A 20830-nucleotide genomic window follows, 5' to 3' on the forward strand; every position below is an offset into this window, starting at 1 on the left:
GCTGTAGTCTCCATTACCAGTTCCTTCATTTCCTTCTTCTCCTCACATCTACCTCTCCCCTGTAATTCCCTGTTGCTTCTCAGCATAATTTATTGAGTTATTTGTGTATTGTTTCTGCTTCCCCTAACCTTCCTGCAATCGCAGTATTTGTGCAGATTGAAGCTTTTCAATGAGCGGACACTTTGCTGAAGTCTGTTAGTCTGTTGTAAGATTCTTGTGTTTCTCAGAAGTCCTCCTTTTACCTTTTTTTTTTTTTTTGTGTTGTTAGTGGGGTTTTTTGTTTGGGTGTTTTTTTTGATTTTTTTAATGAATGAAATAGCATCAGGCTTGGGTTTAATTGCCGTGCACTTCTGTAGTTTCACCCAGCACTCCCAGGAAGGTGTGTGTTTGCCAGCTTGTGTGTGCAGTTCCTCCCAGACGGGAACCTTCTGCAGGACCCACGGCAGTGGCCGCAGTCCTGTTTTTGGAGCTGGTGGGTGAATCCTGGCACCCGGGGGCAAGGGGGGCAGAGCCAGCCCCCACTCAGGATGCAGGGAAGGATGTAGCAGCAACTGCACCCCGTGCCTGGAGACCGATACAGAGTTCAGAGGGAGAATGCAGTTCCCTTCTTCCTCCGGTAAATCTGGGTCTGCCCATGGGGAAAACTGCTTGAATCAGCAGGGCGGGGAGAAAAAACAGCCAAAGTGTGTTATGGTGGCCTGATTTTTTCTTGACCTGTTCAGAAATTAAGGTAGCCTTGGGGTTGATCTAGGTGATATGACCTCTAAAAAGTGATCTGGTGTCTTCAGGGAACCTGGTCAGTCATAATCTTCATAAACCTTGCGTGCAGGAGGGGCAACAGAAGTTGCAGTGATTCTGGGTTTTATTGCTGTGGGCAGCCACCCATCAAGAGAGGAAAACAGACCTGGGTAATTTCATTGAATCATAGAAATGAAAGGTAAACAGGAAATAAAAATGTTATTCTGTGTATCCAGATGCTCTGAAGCAGAAACAAACATACGCATTTTGTGAATTCAGAGTTGCCAACCCAAGTGGAAGGGGTAGCAAAATCAACAAAAATGTAATTGCTTAGGCTTTATAAAGTTGCAAACAGATAATTTTGCTGCTGCTGTTTATCTCTGCTTGTCTCCAGTGATGACTCCACATGGCTATAGATAGCCTGTTCTTGACTGTTGATATACCATCAACTCTAAATCCCACTTGATGCCAATCAAGTTCTTACTCCACTGTTAGCAAATGCTTCATTGCTTTCTGTCTGCAAGAAGCTTGGATGTACTGCAGGGCTCTTACCAGCTCCCCTCTCTCTCTTCCCTTTCCCAGGGTAAACAGATTCAGCTCCTAAAACCTTTTTCCACTGATCACGTTTTCTAAACCTATTCTCCTTCTTCCTACTCTCTTCTTGACACTCTCTGATATATATTTTCCAAAAAATATGAATCCCGAACTGAAATACAATATACTGTATACTTCTCCCAGATGCTGCAGAAGGCAGAACAGCTCCAGCGTCACGTCCCAGACTGAAATTCGTCTTGCTTAATGTGTGACTTCAGACCCTCATGCTGCTTCCTTCCTGCAGCCTAACCCATAGCTTCCCCATGGCGTTTCATTTCTGAGCTCCCCACTCCTGTTGCCATTACCCTCATGAGAATGTAGTCAGATTGAGTGTATGTATGGTTTTCTGTCAGACTGCTTTTCTGTTCTTTAAGCCTGGTGAGGATGCCAGCAGCATGCCCCAACATCCACAGTGTGATGCTGAGCATGGATCAGGCACTGTCCCTTCTTTCACTGATGCTCAAAGGGCTATGGTTCTTCAAAATTCCTAAGTTCTCACAGGTTGTCATTGTGCTACTGATAACTGTTCATAGGCTAGAGTTTGGCTTTTTTAATGACTTGTAAACATTTTTTTCTTTTTTATTTTTCTTTTAATCATTTAAGCTGTTTCTCTGGTTCACTCATAAAGAAGTCATGTGGGGCTGTTTTAAAAGCCTTTCTAAAGATAGGCTCTGTCATCTGTACCACTTTTTTTTTGTCAGCTGGGACAGATGCCCTGTTAGAGAGCAAGAGAGACATTACACTAGTTTGACATAACTTTTTGATGTATTCACGTTGATTGTGGGTTTTTTTTTTTCCTAATCTCAGTATTTTTACAGGATTGGCAATCCTTTAGCGGTGTGCCCCAGTAACTTCTCTGGTATTAAAAGTACACTGTAATTTCTGACTTTCCTTTGTAAGATCAGGTGCTGTTTTGGGTCTTTCCGGTTTTTTTAGACCTTACCTGGCCACTCTGACATCTGCAAGGCAGCGGCTAACAATTTAGAGATGATTGCTGTAGTTCCCCAAACAATGTCCCAATGTAGGGACGTTTCCAGTGGCTCCTGCTGACTTGAAACCACCTGGCTTGCTGATGTGTGTGCTCTGTTCTCCCCTTACTCCATCCATCCTCCACATCGGGTGAAAGATGCCCTGAGTATCTGGTCTCAGCTAGCTGCTGGGAAATGAGACACTGAATAATTCAGCCTATCCTGTGTTCAGTAACAGGCCTGGTTTTCCTTCTAACATATTTATAGACTCTCTTCTTATTGTTTGCTGCATCCCTTGCTAATTGTAAGTCACTTTGCATCTTAGTCTTTGTTTCTCCTTTTATGTTGATGATGGTCTTTTATATTCATCCCTGAGTCATGTGTCCTTGGTTCTGCTTTGGTGTACAGTCCCTTTTGGATGTAGTCCTCCTTGTCATTTGAAAGGTCCTGACGCTTCCCATCCCCACGCTTCCTAGGCAGAGGATAATCTCTCCAGAAACACTCACCTGTGTTTTCTTTAGACGTTGGAGCCAGAGAGGTGCATGTGTGCCTGGGGTGGGGGAGTTTTGGGTCCTTATGGGTAATTCAAGTCTGCCATTGCCGTTTTGTCCCCTCCGAAGGACGTTTGTTGGTTTTAAGGTGTCCCTTCCATCGCCTCCAGATTACATGACTCCTTCCTCAGATGTTGCTTCTGTTTTTCCTTCTTTCATCTTTATCAAGAAACTTTAAAGAAGCCTGTACTATGCACCTTCCTAGAAGGCCAAACAAATATTTTGACTCATGCTGTGTGTTGCAACACCTCTAACCAGCCTTTCTTTATTACAGCTTGTTAACACCTCCCTGTCCTCCCTGAAGTGTCTCTCCTGCACCTGTGCTTGGGCCCATGGCTGGTGCCACCAGATCCGTTAAGTCATTAACCTGCAGTGCGCTGTGCTGACACGATTGCTGCTCATCCTGATGCTTAGCAGCTTTCTCCTTTGATTTTCCTCTTGTCTCTCTTGTTACTACTTTTTTTTGACTTTCTTTTCCTGTTTTTTCCATGTGCTGACTCTAATGTGTTTGTGTTTATGCTGTATGTATATGTTTAAGGTGCAATGCTAAGCTCACAGCTGTGTTAGACAGATAGGGTGCCCACTGATGCCCAAAGGAGGAGGGCTGTTTCCCCCTCCCCATGCTGGGGGCAGGTTCAGCCCTCCCAGCTGAGCCGCCTGCCCCCTTGAATTACGCCAGTGCTGGCTCAAGAGAGGTGACAGGACCATGTGGTTGGGAGGGGGCATGCAGTTGCCCTTCTTGAGGTAGTTTCCCACCCATGTCTGTTCGTGCCACGTCTTTGCAGTCACTTTGGCTTGTTGCTGTTCACTGGAGAAACTGTAACGCCAGGGAGATGCCTCCTCCAGTTGCTGCCAGTGCTGAACGATAACAATGGGTAAAGAAAGAGCTGATGTTAGCTCCTGGTGAAGCGCAGCAGAGGTCCTGCCTCTCCCAGGACTCTGCGCCAGGCTTTTGTGGCTTTCGTGCCTCCCACACCTGAGGGCAAATTCACCCAAATTAAAGGGGAGCAACAAAAAAATGGTCGTTTTCCTAATAAGCTACCCAACTGGAATGAACCGAGCTTGAGACTTCAAGCAGTTTGATGAAAACAGTTTCTATTTCAAGCTTGGAAGTCGATGTTCTGGCGTGTATTCTTTTCTTGAAACATATATTGACATTTCTGTTTCTGCTCGTAGCAGCAATATTGCTCTCCATATGCTCTTCTCATCAGCATCTCATCATTATTGGATAAATATGTCTCTCGTTATGTGGAACATTATTTTTGAAGTATGGAATCATTATTTTGTTACATAACTTCCAAATTTGGACCTTTACAATGATTTATAACAATCTTCAGAAATTATTGTAATTAAAGGAGAACTTTCCACAAGGAGAATTAATTAGATCAAAGCAGCATTTAAATGTAAATCATTAATCTGTGCATTACAGGAAATAGTTAGTGGCTATGTATAGCTCATTTAATTATACTTGGTTCAATTTTGTTTTGTCATTACATCACAATTTATTTGGAATTAAATTGCAATTTCTTCTGTAATGTGATTTCTGTTTGCTTAATATAGCAGATATTTTCTCTAGCATGTATTTATATATAAATAAAGGTTTATTAATGACTGCTGGGGTAATTAAACTGTGGACTCTGCTGTCAATTAGCTATGAATTTTCTTCCTCAGTAGATGCAACCCAGAAGGTCTGTGCTCTGAGGAGGCAAGGAGTCAAATAACTTGTTGAAAGTATGAATATATACAGAAGATTATGACTGCCACTTGCTGGAGGAGACCAGGTGACATAGCCTGGGCTTTGCCTGCTCAGAGAATTATTAACAGAGGACAACATGATTTTGGTTCCCATATGGAGAAAAGGAAATGATGTGCTTTAAGTCCATAGCAAGTAGTTGGTAATAGAAATGGTAATCTCCCAAGCTGTAGTATTCTGGTAGCTGTAAGTAACAAGGACGAGGTGCATCGGAAGGTTTTGGGATGTAGGCTTCGGGCAAGTGGTTTCCAGGTTTTGCAGTCTGTGTGCAATGTCTTTACTTTGTATGGTGCAAGGGTATGAAAATATTTATTTTCTGTGATTTTGTCTAATAAAAATTATTTTTTAAAATGTCATGTAGCTTTAAAAAGTTGTGTTTTAATACCTTGATAGTATATTAATGTTTATCTTCCCTTAATTATTCTTCTGCAGCACTCTCGAACACTTGTATTTTAAACCTTTACACTGCTGAAAGTATATACATTTTTAACTTAAAAATTAAGTAGTCAACACAGATTAAAATTAGCTGGTTCTTGGTTGTTTTGTTTTGTTTTGTTTTCCTTTTAAGTAAAAGACTTGATTTTCATTCTGATTGAATTCTGTAGCCAAATTGACTTTGGCCTTAGACTATACAGTATTAGCAGCATCTGTGTAAAGTTTGAACTCAGCTAATCTTTTGGAATCTTTGAATATTGGGTTGTAAACCAAAACTGAACTATCCAAGAGCACATCTGGCTTGCATAGTATTACCTCATTTGTATAAGATCGTGCTCTTAGTTTCTTTTCATTAGTTTGTTTTCTGTTTGCTGGAAAGGGGAATTGCTGGCAACACAAAAAGTTTAAGGAACTTCAGTGATTTCTTCCTGTAATGAAAGTCACATCAGAAGTCATGATTTTGGTACCTAGCCAGGTATAGTAAATAATAAGAAAAATAAATTTGTAGCCAGTTACGTGTGTTTGACAAACATGTAGACACTACTACATATTCTGTCAGATTCACTGCGTACAAACAAAAGCAGAGTAATATTTATGTTGTTAAATTTCTTAAGATTGCTGTTATTTCTTCCAATAAATGAAACTACCTTTTCCTAGGAGGATTGCTGTGTCATTTATGAAAAATGAAATGCTTTCAAAGTTCTTTTGGATAAGCAGCTATTTGCTGAGGAAGGCAAAACAACCTATTCGTTTGCACTGAGAGAGGAATGTTGTTTTCTGTCATGTAATTTCGGTATTTTCAATCTGCACTAGATGGAATGAGATAAATCTTAACAATACAATCATCGAAGGAGTTTATAAGAAATTGGATTCAAAATATGTTTGCTTTGCTTCTATTTATAAGATAACAGCGTGAAATCAATAGTATTTCATTCTCAGTATTTGTTATTAAACATACTAGTATGCGTAGGGAAATATAGACGACGTTTGGAAATGGGTAACCTTGGGTTAATTAAATCCATCTGCTGTCTGACTAATGACAGGAATATTGTATCCAGGGAATCACTAGTGCTAAAAGATTTGATAACGCATGGAAAGTTTTCTAACAAAGCACTCTTAGAGCAAGCAAGGACTCACGTGTAACTGGAGAGAAAACTGGTCCCAGAGAGTAACTCCCAGTATTATATGGCTCTGCTTCATGCAGGAATGTCCCAGGAGAAGTTAAGAACCACATTTCTTGTTCCTTGAGATGTAAAATTATAACTGGCAAGAAAAGTAAAACTTGTTTTCATCTCATGCGACATGAAGTTGTGTTTTATGGGGCTAATTTAAATGGCTGTGTTTCCATGCTCATGAACAGCCAGGATACAAATGTTAGTTAGGAAAGAAGATATATAGGGTGCAACAATGAGCTTCCAGAGACGCAATGATGGCAGCTGAAGGAAGACTGTCTGATCCTATATAGATTAATACCTTAAGATACTTGGGGTGTCTGTTTCCAAACACCAAGTATGATAGTTGCTTTCTATTTATACTGCTCTAACTCATATCAAGAGGGGAAAAAAACCACTTTGTACTACAACTTCCATGTGTTACACTTTGTACTGGTCATCTATGCTGTTTGGTACTGTTTGATCAATGATTTTCATAGGTGTAGGTTAGTTTTTTGTTGCTTCCTAATTCATAGTTTTTGGAAAAGAAAATCAAATACATAGTTTGATTTTTATTGAATTAATCATTTGATTAATTTGCATTTCATATCTTCATATACTTGTACAAAACATGGTTTGAAAGTAGAGGCAAAAACTTGCGAAGTTTGTGGAGACCTGAGGTCTTTTAAAGCAAGGCAACCATAATAGCATCAGATGAAGAATTCCATGTTGATCTGACAGATGGGCAAAACAAAAATCTGAGAGATTACCATCGTTCTACAATTTAATTTTTAAAGCGTACAAAAAATAGTGGCTTAATAGAATTGAAAAGGGAGGATGGGTTTGTTTCATCTACGTCGAGGAACTTGTTTAGGCTTCCTTCATAGCGAGTCGGACGAAGTCATGCTAGCATGTGATTTGTCTCAGCTTAAAGCAGGCATCTAAAATAGGTCAGATGAATTGTGCTCTGAAACATCTGGTTTTCTCCTCTGTGTTTAAAGTGACCATCTCAGATGTGGGCTTCTGAAGTTTGGTTAGATGAATGCCTTTCTGACTGTCGCATTTTAAAAGACATGAGTTAATTATTGCTGTTTGTAGATGCTAATGACAATTTGTTAAACAATACATTTTAAAAGGTATTTTTGATACAACTGTGCCAGTTTGAGCATGGAAATTTATGATGTATTCCTAAACAAGTGTGTCACATGTAGGTACTTTGAAAATGTGGCCTGAAGCATAAATCTGCCATATATGCTTTCTAGTTCTGCTTCTCTCTTGTACTGTTTTGGCATGCAGGAGGTAGGAACATGCACCCCTGTCTTCACACGCAGTGCAAAAACTGAGCACAGGCACTTGCTTGCTCTACAGAGCCCTGTATTCACTGGAGAACTTAGCCTTGAAAGTGTAGAATACATAAATGAGTTTGAAAATAGCAATTGGCTTCATTTAAAGCATTTTCTGTCAAGCAGTGTAGCTTATAAAACATTTAAGTAAAAACTAAAAAAAAAAGCCCTGTATTTTTTTGTGATCTCTGATAAACCTGTTTCTACTAGTAAACATTGTAGTATATGTTAAGAGTTGGTAGTGACTTCCTAGCAGATGAATTAGCAGATGTATATTCTGTGGAACTGCTTATAATTACGTAGTAGCTATGGTTACCAGGTTAAAGAATTCATGGCCTGATGATGAACAGAAGTAGATTGCAGCAGACTGGTTTGGTTTTGAGTTGCTTAAAAGGAAAATGCTTGAGGATAAAACCATGAGGACTAAGTGCATATGAGTAACAAATGTAAGAGCAGAGTCTATTTGTTGAACTGGCACAGACTCTGCTTTTTCAAATCCTTGTTTCGGAACAAAACGATGGTATTTTTAAAAGTTGGGCTTTGTGTCTATATAGTTTGAGAGTTGGGTGCTCACCACATATTTGTAACGAAACTGTTTAATTGAAATAGTTAAGATTTGGAATGAATATTGCTGATACTTTTGTTTTGGTTTAGTACTGGACAAAGTTAAGTTCAAACACACTTTTCACATTTAAGAAAAGTCATATTAACTTTACTTAAAATCTAACACTTCAAGTGACTTAATGGAAGTATTTATCTTTTCCTTTGGATGCTCTGGCACTTAGAAAGAAACGACAGAAGTGTAGGTGAATTCAAGCAGCAAGGACAGAACTGTGCTTAAGGATAGTTGTACACTCACACTGCTGTTGGTGGACGCACTTCAGATGTTTCTAGTATATATGTTGCCTGGAAACATCGAAAGTACTTGAGTCTGCTTCCAGAAGAGAGTGCAGGTGTTGAGGAGTTGAAACCCTATTGATTTCAATGTAAAGATCAAAAGATTTAATGTTTGCAAAAGTTTCTACATGGTTTAGAAACCCAAACTGCAGTGAATTGCATTGGATTTAGGGCCCTCAATCGTACTAGCTCTTCTCAATGTGTTACTCTCCTTTTATGAATTGTGAACTACGTAGAACTGTATGTCTGTATGTAACTTCAACGTGATTCCTATAGCGTCTGTATGTTATAATGTAGAGTGAGATTTTGTGGCGACGTGCTCTTCCTCAGAGCATGAGTGCATTTAGACCTGGTCCTTTGCACCAGGGAAGCTTTCCTAGTGGTCCTCGTTGGGCCAATAATAACCACTTCAGTTTTAAAGGCCAAGCACACTAAGATGAAAATTTTGTGACTGATGTTTCTCCATTTTGTTAACCTAGCCTACAAATTCACAGCTACAAGAGCGTACTCAGTAGATCTGCCCACCTTGTTTTACAGAATAACCAACCATGACTACAGAATCGGGATCGGACTCTGAGTCCAAGGATAAAGAGCAGGATCAGCAAGAGAGCCCAGCACAGCAAGGGGCGGCGGAGGCTCAGCCTCAGGACCAGCAGCAGCAGCAGCTGAGCGAAGAGCATCAAAACGCGCTCGAGCAGTTCTCGACCGTGGCAGCCCACAGCACGCCTGTGAAAAAGGAGCAGGTAAGGGAGCCCGTGCTCGCTGCATGCGGCTAGCTGCGTGCCCGCTTATTGCTCCGGGGGAATAACGAGTCTGATGTGTGAGCAGTGGGAATATATATTCAGATGTGCATGGAAGGTTCTTTGGTGTGATGCTGTAGGTCTTGACTGGTTGGTCTTTTACATTTAAAAAATAATAGTTCTCACACAGAACGTTCCGAAATTCATGCCCTGCTCTGTTCTTTCAGTGTCAATTGGTGTTCAGCCCCCAGCCAGATCTGATGCAAAGCATAGTACCAGTATTTTATGGAAAAGCCCTTCTTAAAACCAGATACTGCTAGTTCATTTCTGCTTCCTGTGCTTAAATGTAAGGGCAGTCTCATTAACTAAGCAGGAAACATCTTCAATCTTGCATTTACATTAGATAGCAAACAATGCCAATTTTAAGGTGCTGAAATGTTTTCAGAGTTCATTAGTTCTTTGACACCTGCCAAAAACTGATTTCATGCTTGCTTGTCTGATGTGTGAGCCATGAAAAATCTGTGGTCCTTTAAGCTTCTTGTAGTTCTGAAATGACTGCATTGTAATTACTTTAACTCTTCATGCAATAGGTTTTAGAAGAGCTATCACATGGTTTTCCATTTGGTTCATTGTTACGCTTACTAAATTTGCAGGAGCTGCTTTCTTTTTTCCTTTAATAATTTCTGGTCAAGACGGTTAACGGACATTGTTCTTCATGGGTAAGTGACACGCAGTTAATGAGGTACCTGCAGACCACATTCCTTAGCTTCGTAAGGTTATGACCTCCATCTGATCGCATTCACCTTTCAAGAGTGGAGTAAGTCACTCTAACTCCTTCTCTCCTTCATTCTAAAAAATTCAGATTGTTTGAAGTAGGGTCCTGTTATTTCACCTAGTTGGACGACAGTGCTGGTGAAGCAGTAAGATGTAAGGCATTACTTAAAATCAGCACAAGTCCTCCTGTGGAAGGTATTTGGAGCTAGCTGTGGTCTTGGGTTATAAGCTTTTATCCACAGAGCTACAACCCAGACTTGCTCTTGGTGGTGAAAAAATGGAGGTGTAAGCAATTTCACAAAAAATGTTTTTTATCTATCTCCTTCATTTAGGGGAGATACCTTCGTTACCTGAATGCTTGGGACAGCAAATGTTTCTGAGACCAAATTAAAAGAGGTGTCTTATTTCTGACTTGTAATTTCTCAAGAGGTAGAGTAAACATGTCAGGGCAGGTTTTCTGGTGTTTATTGCTATTGAAGATCAACCATTTGAATAACTGCTTTTTTTTTGATTGCTAACCATTTTTACCATTGATAACCCTGATCAGCCTCTACTCCATGCCCACCAAAAAACAAAAACCTCTGCTCTTTCTCCAACACCCACCGATTATGTGTTGGGACAATTTCTATCTCTGAAATAGATCAGAAATTGCATGCAGTTAGCTTGGGGAAAAGAGATAGGACTGCTTGTCCAAAAGAGAAGAGTGCTGCACAAACTGATCATCAATTTAAAGTGTAATTCTATCAGGCCTAGGCATAAGTATTACTAATTTTGTTCTTCCAGACATCTTCAGCAATCTTTCCGCCTCAAGTTTCTTTTCATCTTAAAAAAACCCCAAAATAATCACAACACAAAAAAACCCTTAGGCAGGCACCAAACCTGTCCATCTGTGTATGCAGATGTGTGAGTTTGGAGACCTGAGATGCTCTTGTGTGCTGCGTGATCCCTTCTTTTCCCAAAGAAGATCAGCTGTGAGCCAGTGTCTGTAGAAGCATTGATAAAATAACTGAGTTAGTGAAGGGATATGTGAGACCTTCCCGTTCAAATTACCAGATTGAATTCAAAAGTCCCTGTTGTAAGGTGACCACCAAATCCAGCTGCAGTGATTTGCCCAGTATATTTCATAGTGGCTGAAATGTCTATGTCACAGGAAAGAACCACTTAAACACAGCACTAAGAGACAGCACTATTTGCAATGGTGTCCTTAAAAAAAAAAACACACCATTTTTTGCTATTGTTCATATGAGAGTGCCTTGGGAAGAAAGATGTAAGTTACCGATCCATGACAGTGACTTTTGGTTGTCATTCTATACGCATAAAAAAGAACATTCTAATGAAGACGAAAAGACTTCTTCATGTTGAGTTGAGATTAGCAGTTACTACAGAAATGAGTCCTTTCTATCAGGTGTAATAATGCAATCTTGCTGTCTTCCTGCCTTCCCATCTTGTTGAAAATGAACAAGAAGACATCACACGAGTTGGGCACTGACATTTCCGAGCCACTGTCATAAGTTGATGGGATTCATTTGTTGTGCAAGCTTGGTAATATCACTTCATACCCCAGTGAGAAGCTGTGAAGCAGCAAAGATCGTTACTGCTGAATCCTGTGACTCCAAAGGCTTACTTTGAGAGGAGAGTCTAGCTTCAGAAGAGGTTGAGCATACTGTGTAGTAGCAAGGTACATTAATATAGATAGAAATGAGACACCTTATGTTCAGAAACCACAAGCCCTGAAGCAACTTGTGCTGCACTAGAATTGAATCCACGACACTGAACATACTGCAAAATACAGCACAGAGGTATCTTGGGGAAAAATTTAGGAGAAAATGCAACTATGCTTGCAGAGCTCAAAATAATTCACTGAGCACATGGGTTTTTCACTGGCTTGGTTTTTTTTGGTTTTTTTTTTTTTTTTCCTAGATACCAGGATGTCAGGTTTCTTTAGGAAGAAGAGGCTTAATACGGTCTGAAAGTACCTCAATGCCTGAACATGTCAGCATAGTTTGGGGGATCTTCTCTAATAGTTCTTGGCATGTTTTGTTCTCTAGACAAACGACAGAAAATCTTTTGTATGATTTTAACCTAGACACATCCTCCTGATCTTAATGTAAACGGGAACCTTAACAAACAAAATAAACTCGATGCCATTTGAAAAATAAATAAGTCTATAAATAAGCAAATTTCTGCTGTAGTCTTGAGTTACAGAGTGTCTTTGTGTGAAGGAAAATAATCACCAATCCATAAGGATTCATAGAATTTTTTTGTAAGCTGAAAGTGCTTCTAAAATTTAAATGCTGCTGTGTTCCCTTGTTGTTATGGGCTTTTCTCTCAAGCAGCTTTCCTGTTTTCTTTAAAAAGATTAATTCCATGCATCTGTTTTTTTTGTTGGTTGTATTTTATTGGGGCAAAATGTTAGCTTTCTCTTGTGAAATCTAATGAGCCGCTGGCAATGACAGTATATTTCTACCACTTTTGCCACCTACACATGTGCATGTGTGCCTTCCCTGGCAGATTTCTTTAACAAAACCTATGGAAATCATCAAAGAGTCCCTCTGCCCATCAGCAGCAGCGCAGCTCTTCACAGAGGCCCTCGGAGACATCTTCAGTCTTGTTTTTCTCTTGGTGCAGTAGGTGGGACCGCTTGCCAGCTGGCCAAAGTTGTGGTGGAGGGGTAGCTGGCCTCAAGCTTTGCTGCGAGCCTGGGAGGACTCTCCCCCTTTGTCACAGCCGCTGTGAGCGTTTAAATGCTCAGCGAACTGCTAATCCACTGACGTACGCTGTGCCTTCATCTCCCGCCAGCCTTCAAGGTATGCAAGGACCTTGACTGACATCCAGACACAGAGCTGGTGTCCACATGCTGGAAGGAGAAAGTCCTTCAGTGCTGGAGCTAGATGGGGAAAGAGCCAACTGGTGCTGGGCTGCTCCTGGGGAAGAATATCCACAGCTCAGGGGATGAGGTGAATTTTAAAAGCAGCTTTTGCATTGCTTTTTCATCTTTCTAGTCTCCCCACCCAGGGAAGCCCAGGAGACCTTTTCTTATGTCCTCTCTCACAGGGAAAAGATGAGGTGCCTCACCTCAAGGTCTTGCCTCCACTCTTTGCAGTTGCCTCTTCACAGTTTCCTGGGGCTTTGGTGGGAGCTGGTGCTGTTACTGGCAGAGCTGATTCCAAATTCCTCTTTCTGCCATTCACCCGAAGGCAGAGGAGAAGCTTACGGATTGTTTATGTGAAATCTCTTGGGGAAAGTTCCCTGTGATTTAGTGGTACGCTCTTGCTGCTGGTTATACGATGCAAGGTTGTTCTGGTCTCCAAGCAGATTAAAGCCTTTGGATGGATTTGCTCCATTCTCCTGAAGGTTTATTATGTACAATGAATGGTAACAGACTTGGAGGATTAATTTACAATATATTTCCAGCAATGCTTGTTGCTTATTACACTGAAATCATTCAGAGCCAAAACAGTTATTTTTTTTCCTTGTAGTGAGATAATGGATAGCTGTTATTTTTATTTCATTTTATTTAAACTTTAGCTTAGGTATTACTTCACTCCTGCTGAGGTTTTGTTTGGAGACTATCAGAGGCATAGCTGATGAGAAAGGTAATGACTGCGACACAGTGCTGTTGCTAGGAAGGGTGAAATGCTGTAGAGCTGTTCTGGCTTTCATCTAGTGCCGTGGAGAGGACCACGGGCTGTGCTACATCACAGTAACTCTTCAGATGGTCTGACCCTCAGATAAACCCAAGCAAAAGTAACCACGGTTGTTTCTTCTTGCCCCTTTTCCCTGCAGTATATTTGTCTTTCAAATAGCACCTACTTCTTGCTGGCTTGAGGGACTTATCAGGCATCTGCAGAAAGCAAAATTCAACCTCTCATCCTGTACTTATCATCCATTAGCCAGACAGCTGCACATAAAAGTTGTTTGGCCCCTCACTTCCATCCTGTTTGTTTAACCCTTTACTCGGGGGCTTGAGGACCCTTTCGCTCTCCCAGGCACATCAACATCTCCCTGCGAATTCGCACTGTCACAGGGGGATCCGTGCACGCATTCAGGGGACTGTTTTCTCACTGACAGTGAAATTCGTGCAGGCCTGATGGTGGTGGTCTGTTTGTTATGGCACCATGGAAGCATCACAGGATTTAATAGGTATAGAACTTCAAAGCAATATCAACAAACTGTAGGAATATCTGTCCCTCACAAAGTTTACCAATTATTCAGCATTTCCAACTGACCAAAAAGCAGATCCAAGAAGTGCAAGAGGGATTTTGTACCTTTGGAAAAAGTAGAAGCCTAGAGTATTTTCATGCATGCCCTTCCTCCACAAGTATTCTGTACCTCTTGGAGTGAGAAGAGAGGGCTGGGAGGAACATGGGCAATATGGGAAATCTTTCCAACAGGTAAAGAAGACTCTGTCCAGCATCAGGGGCTTTCTTGTACAAGCCCTACACTAGGCTCACTTAAATGTCCGGGTGCAGGGTTCATAGCCTACTGCATGGCATGATTGGCTTATGTCACTTCAAAAAGTATCTTTCTTTCTCTTTATAGGCCACAGACAAAGAACAGGAGTTTGCTGCTGCGAGCGCAAAACAGCTAGAATACCAGCAGCTAGAGGACGACAAGCTCTCTCAAAAATCATCGTCTAGCAAACTTTCCAAGTCTCCTCTAAAGATCGTCAAGAAACCCAAAAATATGCAGTGCAAAGTGACGCTCCTGGATGGATCGGAATATGCGTGTGAAGTAGAGGTAAATTACGTTTTGTCTTCTTTTTTTCATCCTGCCTGGAGGAAAATATTTGAAATTAGATTTGTAATTTAAACGAAAGTATGACTGGCCTGATATCTCACCAATGCCAAGCACAGAGATGCTTCCATTGTTTTTTCTGGAGATTGAAGACGTTGCACGGATTTGAGCTGTATGAGGGATTGTGAGCAGTCCCTGGAACAGCCAGAGACTTTGGATTAATTTATGTCAGCACATGCTGCAATAGAATGCAGAAAATGAATTATCGACAGCAAAGCCCATAAACAGAAGAATTTGATCCAGGGCTTCTCTTTTCCTTGATACTCTGCTGAGTCGAGACTCATGTTGAGTCACTGTCCAAACAGTAATTCTGACCATGGTGAGATTAGCGGGGGCAGGAGTGACACGCAGGGGAGGCAGGGGAAATCTCAGAAGCGAATAGCAGGGAGAGTGGCGAGTTTTGTGTGCTTCTCCGTGATGTCTGTGGGTCATAACTGTATCTGAAAGTTACTGGCAGAAAGTTGATGGTGGTTTTCTGTAAGGAAACTTGCCTTCCCTGCTGGGACTTTGCCAGGAGCCTACTTTTGGGAGGAACAGTCTTTGGTCTTTGCTGCACTGTCACTTAGGAACTGGTCTGTGCCTGCGGGTAGACCCATGCTAAGAGGATGGGTTCAACTCCAGAAGGCCATGGAGAAGCAGAGCGTGAGCAAATTCAGCATCTCATAGTGGGCATGAGCAAACATAGCATCTCATAGTGGATCCATCTCTCCATTCAGCCTTTCCAGCCATGTCACCGAGGTGGTCTTTGGGCAGTGGACCAGCCTGTCCTGAGCCTGCTTTAGGTCAGGAGGCCACAAGCAGTGGCCAGGAGTGGAAGGATGTGTGTTGGAGGGCTTGGCAAAGCCAGCCCTCCTTTGGGCCACCACAGAGTGCGGCAGAGAAGAAAAGCCGCTTGAGGAAGACAGAAGAGTATAAAGGGAGAGATGGGACAGTCTGCAGGCTTGAAAGGGGAACCCACAGGAAAAAGAAGAAGGAGAAAGGGTGGAGGAAAGCAGCATCTGAGTGGGAGCCAAATCCTGATGTCTTTACAATCGGATTGCATTCAGCCCTTTCATCTTCCAGCTGCTCTTGTTTTAAATGCTTTGGAGAATGGCAGGTGAGGAAGAACTTAATGATTTTTATTTAACTGTGGCTTTACAGTTTGGGCCAAATTGTTCTACGTTAGCACAGGAGCTGTGATTTTATTACTCTTACAGCAACTTACCGGTCATGCTGTTGAGTATCTTTCAGTTTCACTGGCCAAATCCTGTGTTGTTTCCTATTGTGTTGCAACTATTACATTGTTATTTCTTGACCTGCGGTCCCAGTTTTGCCTGTAAAGACTAGTGTGCAAACTGTTAAGCTGGAAGAATGACTAATACTGGCTTTGATGGAAAGAGTCAAACTCATTTCAGCTTTTGCCACTTGGTTATAAAATGTGAGTCACTTTTTGGAATACAATCAAGCAAATTTTACCAAATAGGATTTCTATGGAAATCTTGCCTAGCAGGCTGAGCTTTATGAGAATATAAGATAGAGCCGAAGGGGAGATTTGTTATGTTAAGCTTCCACTTAGGCAAAAAAAATGCTGTGAATAGTACTTCCTTTTAGGAAGTCTCACTTTTTCGCTGAACTTGGACTCTGTTGGAGTTGAAGTGTCAAAATGCTAGCATATAGGAGCCATCATGTTTTATTGCTTGTCACATTTCTCTGCTTTGCAAGTTCTGAATAGCTCTTGAATACTGTCCAGTATAAATTTTGTATGCGTTTTTTTCTACTTACACTGCTGAAATATTTTTGAGTTTTATTGACTGTCATCAGTAATCACTTTATCTGCTTTTAAGATGGTTAGACTTCCTAGGCAGAAAGTAATATTGATGAGAATAGAGCTCCTAAAAGGATGAATCCTCAAATTACAAAGCTATGCGGATGAGCAAACCATTCAGTGCACTGAAACAGAAGTTAGTATGGAGGCATAAATGTTTCAGTGAGTGATTTAGAAGGCACAGGGAACAAGTGCAACTGAAGTGATGCATGCATTTATATACCTTAAATGGATGATCCACACCTTGCATCCTTCCTAGGTGGTATTGTCAGCATACTGTGTGTATTGAGGATAAAACTGCAGGTACTTCCTTGGCACAGCACGCACTGGCCCATGGGAACACTCAGTAGATCCTCAGGGGAATCCACCTTCCATGTGCATAAAGTTCAGCTACAGCAAGAGGATGCTGTGCCCAGCAAAGGGAATTGACCTGACTTTCACTGTGTTTTTTCTCCTGGAGAGAAAAAGTATATACAAAGGGAGTTAATAGGGCAGGGAGACTGATGGTCTGTGTCAGGAGACATCTCAGGAACCATGTAGGAGGCTGAAGGTGAAGTTCTCCTAGAGAAATTTTGCATAATAACAAAGTTCTGTGGCTGTTTCACAGATACTCAGTGCTGCAGTATAAGAAATAATGTCACATTTCAGAAAAATGCCATCGTATTTTAAGGATCATCTATGAGTGAACTTACTGAATCTCTTTAAACTGGGGGGGGAGGTGGGGGGAGAGATATAAGAAGTATACTAAAAGACCTAACAAATTATGAAGGGCAGTAAATTCCCCAAGATTAATTCCTTAAAAGAACGGGCAGAGGGATGGACAGCACATGACAGTCAAATGTTTAATATTTCCATTCCTTATGTTGAACCCACTTAACTGCATCTTTCGGGTGGACGGCGGCCCAGGGTAGGTATGTGACAGTCGGTGGATGTGAGTCAGAAATGTCATCCCATCCTGTCTTCCAGCTCTGTCTGTGTGTCATCTTCTACCCACTGACGGCTACAGAGCAGTGTGATCTAGAAGGACCAGAAACTTAGAAACCTAATTCTGAGCTAGAATAATAGCTCTGTCAGTGAATCTTGATTTGGACGTGGGCCAGATATTTATCCCTGTAGAATTGCATTCCCTAGTCTGGGAGTTGAGGATCATTATAGAAGCCATCAGTTACTCTATAGAGTGCTTCATAAATGACAAATGCTTTTATATATGTTAAATATTAATATCACTTAAAGGAGATTATTACTCTCAAGTAGAGTGCAACCTACAGCTTATCAATTATGTGTTCATCCAGTTAATGACCTGACAGCCAAAATTGCATGTACTCACAGACTGAGATGCTTCTGAGGCAGGTTTGCTTAATCCATTATTCCCTTGGTGTCCTTTGTTTCAGAAGCCCCTTTTTCTTATTCCATATTTAATGCTGAGCATCTCCACTGCCTTCTGCTGTATCTTTCAGTCTCTCTCACATCCAGTATTTTGCATTTGTGACACCAGGAGTTTTTCATATTGTATGAGATATATCTAGAGGGGAAAACATAGCAGAGGTAACTTCCAAGCTAAGGTTAATAGCATTCATCTAATGTGGTATCCTTTCGGAGAAAGGTTCTTAAGCAAACACCAGGTGAAAGCTTTCTCTTGAGGCCCCACCGCGTTACTGCCTGTGTGCTGTGCCTGTCCTGACCCAGAAAGTCTTTCATGCAGTAAGACGTTACGAGCCAAAGCCAGGTTAAGTAGATAACTCAACCTGTTCGTTCATCCTCCTCCAAAACCATAAACCAGAAGCTTTACCATCTGTACGCCCACTGCCATTCTTGTCTGGGAGCCTACAGGTGATAGTGGTGAGCTTAGTTAAGAGGGGTGTTTCCTTTCAGAGGTGGGATGGCCACCTAATAGTGCTTCGCCTGCCCGGGGACAGCTGTTGGCTTTTGGAGCAGAAGTATTTGCTGTATGCTGACATTGTCCCTGATACTCCATCAAAGAATGACAGCCTCAGGGTAGCTACGTGGTTCTCCCATGTCCTGCAGAAGCTGGAGATTTCTAACAGGCACTCAGTCACAGGAGTCAGCACAGTCTGCTCAGAGGGATGCTAAGCGGTGATTTCCACCTAGATGTCCGCCTCTGCTGGAAGCAGTTCTCCTTGTGCTCTTCATTGCACTCTCCCAGTCAGCATCAGGATCAGAAATACTCCTTGTCAAAAACGGCCAAGCACACAGCTGGGGGCAGAAATGCACTGCAAAGAGGGTGCTGAAGACCTCTCTGTTAAGCAAGCTGGACCTATATTCTGCATTTGTTGGTTTGAAGAACCAAAGATAAAGCAAGATCCAAGACTGCAAACTGATTTCAGATAACCTTAAAAAAAGTCAGTGAACGCACTAGTTCGTGTTTTTCCTAAGATACAAGAAAACAATCAGAAATAACTTGTTTCTGGGTTCTTCCCACTCTAAGTAGGGGGTTTCAAGTGCTATAGTACAATTACGCTATTTCTAGAGTTTAGTTCCCTTCTCTTCCCTCTCTGCCCCATCTCAATTTTCTGTTATCTAGACTACTGCGTTTTAATTAAAAGATGCAAGTGGAACCAGCTGTCATCTTCTCCCTTACACGTAGCCTAATTTGAAGTGTCTTCCTAAAACAGGTTGGAATTTGCCTTCATCGTTTCTGCTCTAAACATATACATGTTATTAATCGCAAAGTGAGATCAGAAAGCTGTAACATAATCTGTCTAAATAAATGGTAAAATAATTAGATTTCATTTTCACAGGCTCAGCTAGCTGAGACCATTGGTAATTTATACTCTTTCTTCGTTCCTCTACGGCTCAGACTTCTTATCGTACAGGACACCAATAAATGAAAACAAATGTTTCCATGGCAGCCTGTCTGTGGCACCTCTGCAGCCCTACTTCAAACAGAGTGAGTTGCTGTAGGATAAAAAATAGGCTGCAGAGCATGTGGAAAACCAGTGTCTCAGAAAGCATTACTGGTATCTCCTCGTCTTGGTGGATGGGGATCAGCTGAGGCAGGAGGAGATTGGTAGAAATACACCATTGGTTGGGGTTTTTTCATCCAGTTTTCTCAGTCAAGCTGCTGCTGGGGCCTGGCAGTAGTCCCGTGCCGTAGCCCTTGCTGCACCTTTGTGATGAACATCCGGTGACTCCCTGATGGAGACCCCATTTTCTTATTAGTGGGTTTCCCCATGTTCTCAGGTGACTTCAGAGTAGCATGCTTGAGTTGCAATGGTAGGATGATTTATTTCCATACATTTGAAACCAGAGTTTATAACATGGACAGAGGCAGACTGAAGCAAACAGGTCCCTTTCTGCCCTACACAATTATGTGCTGGGACTCCTCTTTGGAAACAAAATGGGCATAGAGTATTCTATTTCACACGAATTTTTCTTTTTCCTGTAGAAAAGCGAGAGCACATGGATGCTTCCTTAAAAAATACGTTGTTAAAGATGGTCGTAGGACAGGCTTTGAAGAATAGAGAACAAGCAGAGGTATTTCTCCTCTGCCACCATTGCCAGAAATGAGGAAGAGCGGTGGCAGACTTCAGTGCTACATGTGTTCCTTTCCTGATTTTTCAAATCTGCCTTGCAAGACTGTCTCTGGAGGAAAAACCCTTCTGTGTTTCTGTATGACAGTGGGGGATCGCATGACCCCGTTGTCCCTCTCCCCACAGAGTGTCTGAGCTAACCCTGCCCGGGGAGCTGTCTCAGCCCGGACCTGCACGCCGCTTTTGCACGGGGCGTTTAATAACATTGAATTTCTCATCCGTTTTGAGGTAGGGTTAAGGTCAGGAAGGAAACCGTTGTAATAAGGTTCACTCTGCTTTCTGAAGGATACAGTTTCAGTTACCCCCTGCACATTTTAATTGTTTAATGAATTCCACAGTCTTTTGCAAATGGCTTTACGTGTGAAACTGATTACTGAATGCAAGAGGGAATTTTTTTTTTTAATAAGTCTTTTCCTTTTGACCTACTCGTTGCTTACATTTCAGTTAATTTAATATGAAGAGCTTTGTTTTAGGTTTTTGTTCCTTCCCCGGGACGTGTTTCAGTAAATGTGACTGGGCTGAGATACATCGTTGTCATTACACAGAATGTTTTCTGTCCCCAGACCTGCTAATTAGGGCTGACTTAGATTAGCCAGGGGATTCAGTTAAGATCTATGTTACCTGACACATGTCAGTAGGAGTCTGAGTATTGCCTGAATGTCTTCCAGCTGAATAGAGTTAATGTACAACTCTTCTGGCTTGCTTTTTCCAAATACTGTAGGCAGCTTTTTTAT

General features: G+C 41.6%; 1 protein-coding gene across 14 annotated transcripts in view; it reads left to right on the forward strand.

The window, feature by feature from the left end:
• Positions 1-8978: 8978 nt before the first annotated feature.
• Positions 8979-20830, forward strand: part of EPB41L3 (erythrocyte membrane protein band 4.1 like 3) — a 65704-nt gene continuing 53852 nt past the window's right edge. For all 14 annotated transcript variants that reach the window (XM_086609202.1, XM_086609204.1, XM_086609205.1 and 11 more), the window contains exons 1-2: positions 8979-9173; positions 14487-14684. In XM_086609202.1, coding sequence (XP_086465328.1) covers positions 8979-9173; positions 14487-14684 — 393 coding nt within the window. The remainder of the gene's footprint in view (positions 9174-14486; positions 14685-20830) is intronic.

This window comes from Tauraco erythrolophus, chromosome 3 (assembly GCF_009769465.1).
Source record: "Tauraco erythrolophus isolate bTauEry1 chromosome 3, bTauEry1.pri, whole genome shotgun sequence".
Taxonomy (NCBI): Eukaryota; Metazoa; Chordata; class Aves; order Musophagiformes; family Musophagidae; genus Tauraco; species Tauraco erythrolophus.